The 12,493-nt window shown below is 42.5% G+C and overlaps 1 protein-coding gene across 7 annotated transcripts in view; it reads left to right on the forward strand.

The window, feature by feature from the left end:
* The window catches only part of PPARGC1B (PPARG coactivator 1 beta), a 161,402-nt gene that overhangs the window by 129,917 nt on the left and 18,992 nt on the right, over positions 1–12,493 (forward strand). For 6 of the 7 annotated variants that reach the window (XR_006102579.1, XM_042455794.1, XM_042455795.1 and 3 more), the window contains 2 exons: positions 3,843–3,959; positions 9,730–10,942. Coding sequence is in view for 6 of the 7 variants with exons in the window: in XM_042455794.1 (XP_042311728.1) it covers positions 3,843–3,959; positions 9,730–10,942 (1,330 nt within the window). In the remaining variant the exon portion in view is untranslated. Of the gene's footprint in view, positions 1–1,180; positions 1,222–3,842; positions 3,960–9,729; positions 10,943–12,493 lie in introns of those variants that run through there. The other variant, XM_042455799.1, reaches the window with a different exon arrangement.

Raw genomic sequence — 12,493 nt, forward strand, 5'->3', positions numbered from 1 at the left:
ATCATATCACCTCTTAACCTTCTCTTCTCCAGGCTAAACATCCCCAGCTCCCTAAGTCGTTCCTCGTAGGGCATGACTTCCAGACCCTTCACCATTTTAGTCGCTCTCCTTTGGTCATGCTCCAGTTTCTCCACATCCTTTTGAAATTGTGGTGCCCAGAACTGGACACAATATTTCAGGTGGGGCCTGACCAGAGCAGAATATAGTGGCACTATTATTTCCCTTGATCTATACACTATATTTTGTTGATGCAGCCTAAAATTGCATTGGCCTTTTTAGCTGCTGCGTCGCACTGTTAACTCATGTTCAACTTGTGGTCTACTTGGACTCCCAGATCCTTTTCACATGTCGTTTCATTCAGCCAGGTGTCGCCCATCCTATATCTGTGCATTTCATTTTTCCGCCCTAAGTGCAATACCTTACATTTCTCCGTGTTGAATTTCATTTTGTTAACTTTGGCCCAGCTTTCTAGTCTATTCAGGTCATTTTGAATCTTGATCCTGTCCTCTAGGGTCTTAGCTACTCCCCCTAGTTTGGTGTCATCTGCAAATTTGATAAGTATGCCACCAGTTTTGTCCTCCAAGTCATTGATAAAGATGTTGAATAGCACTGGGCCCAGGACAGAGCCCTGTGGGACCCCACTGGTCACTTCTCTCCAGGATGAAATGTGCCATTGTTGAGCACCCTTTGGCTTCAGCCAGTCAACCAATTACAAATCCATGTATCAGTTGCCTTGTCTAGCCCACATTTTACAAGCTTGTTTGCAGGAATATCATGGGGAACTTTGTCAAAGGCCTTACTGAAATCAAGATATATTATATCCACATCATTCCCTTCATCTAACAAGCTGGTAATTTTATCAAAAAAAGAGATCAGGTTTGTCTGGCGTGATTTCTTTCTCTGAAACTCATGTTGACTTTTTGTGTTTATGGCATTGCTTTCTAGATGTTCACAGACTCTCTTTTTAATTATCTGCCCTAGAATCTTTCCTGGTATTGATGTCAGGCTAACTGGACGATAATTGTTGGGATCCTCTTTTTTCCCCCTTTTGAAGATGGGGACAACGTTTGCCCTCCTCCAGTCTGCTGGGACTTCTCCTGTTCTCCAGGAGTTCTCAAAAATTATTGCCAATGGCTCCGATATTACATTTGCCAGTTCCTTTAATACCCTTGGATGTAGTTCATCTGGTCCCGGAGACTTAAATTCATTTAGATTAACAAGGTATTCCTCGACTAACTCTTTACTTATTCTGTGCTGAAATTCCCCTATTCTGCTCCATTATCCTCAGGCTGAGCACCCTTTTCCTTTTCTGAGAACACTGAGGCAAAGAAGCTGTTGATTAATTCTGCCTTTTATCTGTCTTCTGTTGTCATTTTTCATCTTCTCCACACAGTGGCCCTACCATTTCCTTCTTCTTCCTTTTGCTGTGGACATATCCAAAAAAGCCCTTTTTGTTGTTCTTAACCTCTCTAGCAAGCCTGAGTTAATTCTGTGCTTTAGCTTTTCTGACTTTACCCCTACATGTGCTTGCTATTTGTTTGAATTCCTCTTTGGTGATTTCCCCATTTTCCCATTTCTTATACATGCTCTGTTTAAAAGTTAGCTCAGTTGAAAGTTCCTTAGTCATCCATCCTGGTTTCTTGAGACATCTCCCATTTTTCTTCCTCATTGGAACTGTTTGAAATTGTGCCTTCAGTATCTCCCTTTTGAGAAAGCCCCATTCGTCTTGAACTCCCTTATCTTTTAGTATTCCTGACCATGGGATCATCCCCAGTATTTCTCTAAGTTTACTAAAATCTGCTCTCCTAAAATCTAGAAGGCATGTCTGACTATGCCTGACTTCTCCTTTCTGTTGTATAACAAACTCCAGGGGAACATGGTCACTTCCACCTAATGATCCCACCCCTTGCACTCCATTAACCAAGTCATCCTTGTTGGTTAGGATCAGATCCAAAATAGCTGGCCCCCTTGTTGCCTCTCCCACCTTTTGGACAATGAAACTGTCTCCAAGGCAAGTGAGGAATTTGCTAGAACTTGAGGATTTGGCAGAGTTTGAATTCCAGCAACTATCAGGATAGTTGAAGTCACCCATCACTACTACATCTCTCCTTTCTGAGTGTGTGGTCATCTGTTGTATACCTAAGGACATCCATTCCCCAAGCCCATGTTCCACTATGCCCCTTGCTGAAGGGAAGTTATCATCCCAGTTGCTTTTCTTCATTTGTATGCTCACCCAAGACTTTCTGAGGATTTGCACTTGCATACTGCTCCCTCCTGGCAACTTTCTAAAACACCATAAGGTCAGTGCACATGAACTCTGTAATTTTCAGGGTTTTTTCAACACACTTCTGTATTTCCCTGCTTATTCAGAAGGCTTTTCCCTGTCAAAAGTGACTTATTCCTAGGGCTACCTTTCCATCCTTTTGGGTTCTCTGAACATCCACATGCAGCAAGGATTGGAAGCTGGTCCCCTACACATGACATTGGAATGACAGAATAGTTCTCATTATTGGGCCATATTGGCTAGAGCTGATGGCAACTATAGTCAAACATTATCTCGAGTGACATTCTAGGAACTCATTTGGTAATGACAAAACATGAAATGAAACAAAAAGTACTTTGCACAGGTGGCCTTGATGTAAGGTGAGATCAGGATTAGTCTTATTAAAGCCAAGTTATGTTAAGAGATACAGATGCAGAGGGCTACCAAATTATTTGAAGACCTTACACACTCATCCCTCCACATTTGCAGTTTTGACTTTTGCAGATTTGATTATTCACAGATTTAATTAATATGTTATCTCTAGGAATATCTAGGTCTTCTAGGACAATTCTATGGTCACCTTTAACCAAAAATCACACTGAAGGAACAAGAGATTTCTCGAGAGAACACTCCACTAGGCATTCGTTGCTTCTCCAGTGCAATTCTGTGGTCAATGTCTGGCAGATACTGACCACAGAGTTGCACTGGGGGACCTAGAGATTCCTGGAGAGGTGTTCTCTTAGGTAAAAACATAGTGTTTTTGTTATTTGAAGTTTTTCTACATCCATGGGGGTCCTGTGCCCCTAACTGTAGTGAATGTGGAGGGATGAGTGTTGTTCTTCTTTTTGTAAGCAAGGGGTTTTGACACTTGCAGCCAAACGGCTTTCCAGGAAAATGTATTTTTGGTGATCTTCCTCAGTCTTTCTTTCAGGGCTTCTTCACTTTATAATTCTTACACTTTATAATGTAAAAAATAGTATGAATTCTACTGGCCAGTTTTATAGGTGTATGATAAAAGTTCCAGATTTTCATTATGTGTGTCTGTGAATTAAAGTGTGTTATTATTTTGATGAATTAATGAGAAAGCAGCAAGTCTTCATGGAACTGAGTCTTGGCACATATTCAGTGCTTGTTGGGAATGCAAGCCAGAAATTATTCAGGAAGCAAGCTTCAGAAATGATCTTTGCCAGGCCTATGCTGGCTTGTGTCCTCTTGAATGCTAGAGCCTCACCATGTTCCTAATCCATGTAGAGGGGAATTGTACAGAATCTGGAAAAATTGCTGGTTTTGGAATTCAGACAAGGGTTCTGGAATTCCAAAGAAGTAACTCTTCCAGACTCTGGGTGAATGCTTTTTCTGCAGGAGCTGGAGAGCCTTATAGATCTGCCCCAGGTAAACTGAAACACTTCTCTGGGGTGGGAGTTGGAGTATTTGATTCAGATCTGTGCCTAAACTGCTTATCCTGCTGTGAATTGGGGGTGGGATTATGTGCAGTGGGAAGTCTGGTATAATTTAAGTGAAGGCTGATGTTCATTTATATAGAAATTCTGACTCTTTCTTTCACCAATTCCCTTTGCAGCTGAAGACGTTGCTTCTTTCTCCATCGAATATGCCTCCAAGCTATGAGGGTCAAAGAGAAGGGAGTGTATGGCATCAAGGAACTCCCAAACCCAGATCCCGACGACTTTGTACAAAGGTATTGTTCCTTTTAGCAAACATGCAAACACACTAACCTTGACCTAAAACAAACCAGTAAATTATATCTAGCTAGGTTTTTAATAGGTGTGTGGGAAGCTTGTGCCAAGTCAGACCAGTAGCCTATCTAGCCTGATGTTATCTATGGTGATCAACTGTAGTTTTCCCAGGGTTTCAGATAGGAGTGTTTCCCAACCCTTAGGCCTGGTCTCAATCCATTTTCCCACATTCTTCAGGGAAGATGGATAGAAACTATCTTCAGCCTTGGTGGACAGATTTCCATATTCACCAACTAGTATTGCTTACTTTTTAAATCCTTTAAGAATAGTGCTAGAAATCTGACTTCTAGCAAGACTGATTCCTTCTAAGGACCCTATGACTTGAAGTTCAATAAATTCTTTTGGGACAGACATTTGGATTAATTCTACTTTGGAAATGCTGAAGCTCAAGCTGGGAATTTCTGCAAGTGAACCTTGTACACAGAAATAGGGCCCTTTATTAAATCCCATCCCCCATCTTAAATATGAAAGGTACATTCATAAGCACTTACTAAGTCAGTTCCCCAACAATGTTGTGAGAAATGTTGTGTAGATTTTTGTTTATTTATTAAAATATGTCTAGCTTGCTTTTCTGTAAAACATTTCCGATTAGAATTATAGTAATATAATTCTAAAATATATTGGCAGACCCACCCACCCACCCACCCCCACCCCAAAAAAATGGTATCAGTGTTTTTACCAACAAATCCAAAAAGCCACAACAGCAATAAATTCCTTTGTTCACTCTAAATCAACTGCTAAGACTTTCCAGGAAAACTATGTTTTGGCCACATGCCAAAAGACCAGTAAAGAGGTAAGCTTGTGGGCATCTTTGAAAGTATGTATGTGACAGTTTCCACAAGCTAGACACTGCTGTAAAGTAAAAGGAGCTCTACCAGGCTGCTCCATCAGCTTTCTTTATATTTTAGATCATCCATTGTTGACCCAGACAAGTTCATACAGAAGGAGGTGGCCCTTAGATGGAATAAACAGAAGGGATAGAAAATCTACAATTACTGTATTGAAGATGACTTAGTAGTTATGCATTTTAAAGTGATTTTCAGACCATGCAAGCATGTTTTTCTCCATAGGAAAGAGTTAATCCATGCCACACAATCATAAGAATTGGAGGGGACTGCAAGTTCCATGTAGTCTAACCTCTTTCCATGCAGAAATATACAACTAAAGCGCTCAGGGGAGATGGCCATCCAACTTCTGCTTAAAGACATCCAATCCACTACCCTCCAATGCACTTTTACAGTTCATACAGTAAAGAATTTTCCTAATGTTTAGGTGGAAACTTTTTTCTTGTAATGTGAATCAACTGGTTCGTATTCTGGTCTCTGGAACAGCAGAAAACAAGCTTGCTCCATCTTCTAGAGTCAGTCTAGAGTGGTTTATCCTTTGTTGAATTCTGTTGCTTGCATATACAGGCATAAGTTGTGCAATGTATGCAGAGTTACCTTTTGAGACAATGTGGAACAGGCACATCCAGCTGATGCTGATGGGAGAGTTCCCCACATGAAACCATTGCAAATGTGTAATGGTGCACCTAGAGTAGTGTGCTATTGTACACTGTGTACAGCTTCTGTGCATTGTGCCTTGTGCAATGAAGTGAGTTATATGTATCCCCATTTCCCCACTGCACTATGGTGGTGTTCAGTATAGGGACTGTGTAGTGTTAGTGTAGGATTTCAGCCATAAAGAGCCAGCCTGGGCCAAGAGGCCAGTCTGGTGCAGTGCTGTGTTCCCACAGGGGCCAACTGATATTCTAGTAGAACCCTATTAGCAGGATATTAATGCAATACCACCTCCCTGCTCATGTTGCCCAGTAGCTGGCACTGAGAAACATACTGCCTCTGAAGTAGCTATCACCATGCCTAGTAATCAGTGATTGCCTTATTTTCCATGAATTTGTCCAGTTCCCTTATACAGTGGACCCTTGCTATATGCTGGGGTTTGGTTCCAAGATCCCCCATGGATAACAAAATCCATGGATGCTCAAGTCCCATTAAATATAATAAGATAGCAAAATAGTGTCCCTTATAAAAAATGGAAAATCAAGGTTTGACATTTGAAATTTATACTTTTTTTGAAAATTTTCAAACCGTGGATACTTGAATCCATGTATAAAAAATCCGTGTATAAGAAGGACTGACTGTATTTTCATCCAAATTGTAAGCCATCATGCTGTCACGTGAATAATTTGCACCCAGAAGTTTGGGTGCCCAGATGCCAAAGAGGTCAGAGCTTTTGCATATAATGGAAATAGCCTCTAATGTACCTTTCTATGTAGACTGCCATTTACAAGCCCTGCACTGTTTGTTTGTTTTTTAATGTGGCCATCCTACCAGAATTTGGGGTCTGAAAGCCTACAAAAATGTGTGTGTGTGTGCGTGTGCGTGCGCAGTGCATTAATATAATATAAGACTCCTGTGAGATAGAATCCCCTTTTCTACTCAGAGATCTGGATTAAAGCAGACCCAGTCCTGTGTGATACCAGAGCAGTTTAAACTAATAGAAGCTTGACAGAACAGAGATATCAGGAAGTCTGTGGATAACTGCAGACTGCAATCCTGTTTTTACTTACTTAGGATGAAGCATCATTAAAATCTTTTGAATTTTACTTGTGCAGTTTTAGCAGCAGTTCCACATCGAGGTGTTTGGACTGTAGCCTTCTAGACCTGAACCATTGTTTGGAAATCAAAATGCCAGGACTACAGAACCTAGTCACACCTATTTTAAAGGTGAAGATTGAATATTTTTAGCTCCTGTTCTAAAGAGCGCTAGAATTTACAGTAGGGAATTAGCTGTGGAGGTTGTAATTCCCCCTACCCATGAATGACTGGCCTGATCTGTGTCACATCCACCATACACTTGCAAGAAGAAGAAGAAGGAAGGAAGGAAGGAAAGCTTCTGTGCAGTTTGAACTCCAGGTAGTGTTCCGTTTAACTTTAATAATCATTACCTGGTGAGCCTTTTCATAACAAGGATGACATAGTTTCCCAAAAGGCTTTCTTTAGTGTGTCCTGTGGAGCGGTTTTGTTGAGTACAGCATACAAAGAGACTTCTCTTTTCATCAGATTCCCTTTCTGTTTGAACTTTGTCATGATCTTTTTCCTCTTTCTTTTTTCTTGACCCAAATTAGAACAGAATTTCCTAGTGGCTGATTGAATTACATCTAGCTGAGCAAATAGCTATATGTTAAATTGGTGAAACAGGGCAGTTGTTTAAGCTAATCCCCTGAAATCTGCACAAGAGGCCATTAAAGATTTTCCCATTTAGATGATGGAAACTGTACAGTGAAATAGGCAAGTGGATTTAGGTCACATGGGGAAAGGTGGAGCAAAGAGAAAGAATGAAAGGTACATAAAAGTATGGAATGTACATAATGCCATTTGTACATTCCATACTTTTATGTACCTTTCATTGTATGGAATGTACATAATGCACTCTGAAAAAATAGTTATAAAGAATATAAAGCATCTGATCTCTTGCTCTGAGCAATTATGAAAAGGAGCTTTTAAAAGCACACAGATCTTCTCTCCTATCTCATCTCCCCTTCCCACTTCTTTAAATCCTCCATTAACATTCAACATCTTCCCAGTTCAACATTTGATCTCTCTTACTCTTATCCATCTCATCATCTTAGAACTTGAAGTTTCTTCAGTCTTTGGATATATACAAAATAGAAGGATAACAAATGGATCCACCCCCACCTACACGCATAATGTTCCCCTACAGTTGTGCTCATGAGTTCTATGCTAAGGAGAGCACTCATATCACTTTGGTTGCAGGGCATACAGGTGTTTTTCCTCCAGACTATGGTACCCTTGGGGGGTTGTTACAGTCAGGGCTGGACTATCTCATATTAAAGGAGCTCCTTTGACAGGACCCCAGCATTCATGGCACACACAGAGGCAGCTGGTGATGTAGATTCCTATTTTGTTGCTGTTGAGATAGTTTTGTATTTGTGCCGAGCAGTAGCAATTGGATAGTGTGTGAGGTGTCACTGTTAAATATATTCTTTACAATCCCTACCATACCTGGACAATTTTGGCTATAGTTTAAAACACTTTAAAAATGTAAGTTAAAATAAATTTTAAGAATTGTGTGAAGTGCTACTATACTGTCTGGACAATCACTTTTGCTGTGTTGTTTTGAAGTAACTGGAAATGATTGGGAAGACAAAAGTCCTCAAGTGATGTTGTCCCTGCTCTTGCAGGAAGTGGATTTCTGTGCACAGTTTCCACTTAAAAAAAAAACACCTGCAAGGTTCTCCCCAAACTGTAACAAGGTCATCATTCCCCCTCTGTTTACAATAACCAGTTAGGGCAGCCACTACTGTTGTTGGACTGGAACTTGTGCAATGAGAACAGTGATGAGCAAATGCTCTCATAGCTTGACCCTTTAACTTTTGTGCCTGGAGTCCAGGGCCAGAACCATGAAAATCATTGAAGAAAGCAGAAAGACAGCATTGCTTTTGCAAATAAATACTGTGTGACTGAGTCTGTGATGAAAGACAGCAGAGATCTCGACAGAGGTAGGTAGTGATGAGATGATCTCATCTCATCACTGATTCCAGGCAAAGAAAATATCCCTTGTTATTTAGTGTTGCTGCTGCATGCATCACCCAGTTAGAGTCCATCTCTTTTACTCAGTCATGTAAACTTAGGAATTTGAGCAGGGATGGAAGCCCAGGCTAAAAGGAGACTCCATGACCTCCATTTGCAACATGAATGCTGGAAGAAATTTTGGGGTGGGACATCACAGCACTCTCTGATATTTAAATTAACTAGAAAAAAAAATAAAAGCAAGTATGTCTGGTTGCCTTAGATTCAAGGCTCTTTGTCCAGCACATAAGAAGCCGAAGGCAAATTCCAGATTCTTGAGGTTCTCTATAATGAAATTAGTGTGGCAAGATCCTTACATCTGTCAATCAGCTATGAAAACAATACTGATGGACCCCAAAAGTAACCCTGGGAAATGACACTTCCTTTATTTTGTTAGCTAATGCCTTGTTTTATTTGCTAAGACAGGCAGACAGACAGACAAAGAGGTGGTTGATATGGATTTCTGTAAAATGCCGCCCAGTGACACTGATGAATGTCTGGTGTGAAGTTGTAAAATACTGTACATACACAACTATAAATCGGCCTCATGTATAAGTTGAGGTCAGGTTTTATGGCCAAAATTATGGATTTTGCCATGACCTGTGGATAGGTCAAGGGTAAAACTTGGAGGCTCCTTCAGTGTGTGTATGTGTACGTATGGCAAGAGTGACTCTCGTTGAGGCTTTTTGCTTCATCGTTTCAGCTTTTGTTTCAGCCAGAGGCATGGGCAGGAGAGGGACTCTTAAATCAACAGCAATATCAATAAATCACTCAGAACTCTTTCTGCTTGGCCACAGAGAGAAATAAACTCCTCTCTGCACTGAATGGGGAAATCTGAAAGAGCTGCTATCACATTACCACAGTGATCCATAAATAAGTTAACCTGGGATTTTGGGGTCAATTTTTGGGCATAATTTTTTAGACTTATAGATGAGTATATATGGTAGGCATGTCTGTGGTTCTATGAAATATATAATACTTGCATAATATACATAGTATGAAATCTGCTACTTATTGTGACACAATTAGCTCTCCATATAAGGACATTAAAAAGAGGGGAGACTCTACAAAGCATAGCTGGGGAAGTCCCCTCTTAGTTTCTTTCTCTTTGTTCCTGAAGGTGGATGCTGGCCGAGACAGAAAGTCAAGCTTCCTCCAGGCTCACAGTCGGAACTGCACAGAGCTGCATAAGCACCTCACTTCTGCTGCAAAAGCCATGACGCACTGCCCAAACACAGAAGCCAGGTGGCTGCCAAATGAGTGTCACCACAGCGATAGCAATAGCAGCAAGCCCCAGAGACATTTTGCCCCCAATGGAGAAGACAGTGACTCCAGTGAAGACTTGCTGAATTATAGTCATATTGTGGCAACTCCTCCCTCCTCCTCCTCCTCTTCCTCCTCTTCTTCTGAGGAAGGCCCTGGAGAGAAAGAACTACACGCTGCAGTGGAGCTCATACGCTACATGCATACCTACTGCCTTCCTTCAAGAAAGTTGCCCCCTACAAACTTTGTTGATGTAAAACACCAGCATTTTCACAGCCCCTCAAAAAGAGCAAAGGCAGATTGTCCCTTACAGAGGCCTGTGCTCTGTGATAAGGACAGTTGTCCATCTAGCTCTTGGTGTCTCTCTCTTTTGGGCAACAAGCAGTCCAGAGCTCTTGCTTCTGAGTTCTCCATCCTGAAAGAGCTGCTTGCCAGAGACCTCCCCTGTGACGTAAGCAAGCCATACAGATTAGCCAAGCCTGTGTACTCCTCCTTGGCCAAGTCACACTCTCCCAAATCTCCAAGAGCCCCCTCACTTGAGGCTGGGGGAGGATCTACAGAGATATGTACATCAACAACCAAAATGCCACTAGATGTGAAAAGTGAGACAAGGCAAACTCCCACAGCAGAGTCCGAGGCTAAGATAGAGACTGGCAGCTCTGCAGAAGATGGCACTATGAAACAGGAGGTTCTCCAAAATCAGCTGGCATCTGGCAAGGCAGGTCGCAAGCAGGACAGCTCTGTTTACGCAGTGCGACGCTCCAAAAGACTCAACCCTGACCTCAGTCCTTGGTTGTCATTCATTGATGAGTCTCCCCCAGACCCTGCTGTGTCCATAATGACAGCAGGGAACAAGTCTGCCATCTCTGAGCCTGCCTTGTGCTCCTCCTTGCAGAAATTTGTTACAGAAACACCAGCAGCTGAGGTAGAAGTAAGTGGTGCAGATGAGATGGACAACAAATTTCAAGGCCTCCCAATGGAATTGCAGACCCCCTCGCCAGAGAGCTCAGCGGAGAGCGAAGTGTGTGAGATAAACGAGAGCCAGTGCTATACCTTCTTGCATCAAACAGGTATGTAGGTGGGGGGCTGGTGGTGGTGAGGCCTGGTCTTCTGTGTCAATATTTCCATACTGAAGGAGGGTGAATGTAGTAGAAATGAAGCCACATAGTCAGCCTGAACAAGGCAAGTGCCCCATATCTTCCTTACAGGACAGAGCGGTGGGCTGATACATGATGTGAGGGGCAGTCATTCTGTGGCCGGGCACTTTTATTCAGGAAAGGCCTGCCAGAAGAGATCTGTCTTGACAGCTTTTTTAAAGCTGTCTAAGCTGGCAATTTGACAGATCTCATCTGGCAGACCGTTCCATAGTTTGGGAGCAATTGCAGAGAAGGCCCTCTGGGAGGTAGCAGTTAGTCTGGTTTTTAAAGGCTGCAATAGATTCCTCCCAGAGGACCTGAGGGTGCGGGGCGGATTATATGGAAGCAGGCGATCCCTCAAATAGGTTGGACCCAAGCCATGTAGGGCTTTAAAGGTTATAACTAACACCTTGTACTGGGCCCGGAAACTAATAGGCAGCCAGTGAAGAGATTTTAAGATGGGTGTTATTCAGTCACTCCTAGTTTTTCCGGCGACCAGCCTGGCTGCCATATTTTGCACTAGTTGAAGTTTCCGGACTAGGCACAAGGGTAGCCCCATGTAGATCGCATTACAGAAATCAAGTCGTGAAGTTACCAGTGAATGTACAACAGTTTCTAGGTCCTTTACTTCCAGGAAAGGGCGCAGCTGGCGTATCAGCCGAAGCTGATAACAGGCGCTCCTGATCGTCGCATTCACCTGATTTCTCATGTGAAGCGACGGCTCTAGGAGCACCCCCAGACTGCGAACACAGTCCTTTGTGGAGAGCATGACCCCATCTAGGACTAGAGGTTGCAACCCTATACCTGGTTTGGGGGCCCCTACTGTAAGTACCTCCATTTTGTCTGGATCCAGCCTGAGTTTGTTTTTCCTCATCCAGCCCATTACCATTTCAAGACACTGATTGAGGGGAGAAATGCCATCTGTTGTCATAGCTTATGATCGGGACATGGATAAATATATTTGGGTGTCATCAGCGTACTGATAACACCCTGCCCCATGTCTGCGAATGATTTCCCCCAGCGGCTTCATATAAATGTTGAATAGCATCAGGGACAGTATGGCACCTTGAGGGATGCCACATTTAAGCTCCGTTTTCGAGGAGCATCTCCCCGAGCATCACCCTCTGGAATCTACCCGAGAGGAAGGACCGGAACCACTGGTGTGCAGTGCCACCAATTCCTAACTCTCCCAGGCGTTCCAAGAGGATGTCATGATCTATTGTATCGAAGGCCGCTGAGAGGTCTAGAAGCATCAACAGGGTCATGCTTCCTCTGTCAATGCCTAGACGAAGATCACCAGCCAGAGCAACCATGGCAGTATCCACCCCATTCAGAACTCCCATCATCTTATGACCTAGTCATGAAAGATTAGATTTGACATTTTATGGGAAATCTATGACTGGATACTCAACCATCTTTTTACAGCTCCAGCTGACTGTATTCCACTGCAGAGAGACCTAAACTGGACATCAGCAGTTTAAGAAG

The sequence above is a fragment of the Sceloporus undulatus genome, chromosome 2 (assembly GCF_019175285.1).
Source record: "Sceloporus undulatus isolate JIND9_A2432 ecotype Alabama chromosome 2, SceUnd_v1.1, whole genome shotgun sequence".
Classification (NCBI taxonomy): domain Eukaryota; kingdom Metazoa; phylum Chordata; class Lepidosauria; order Squamata; family Phrynosomatidae; genus Sceloporus; species Sceloporus undulatus.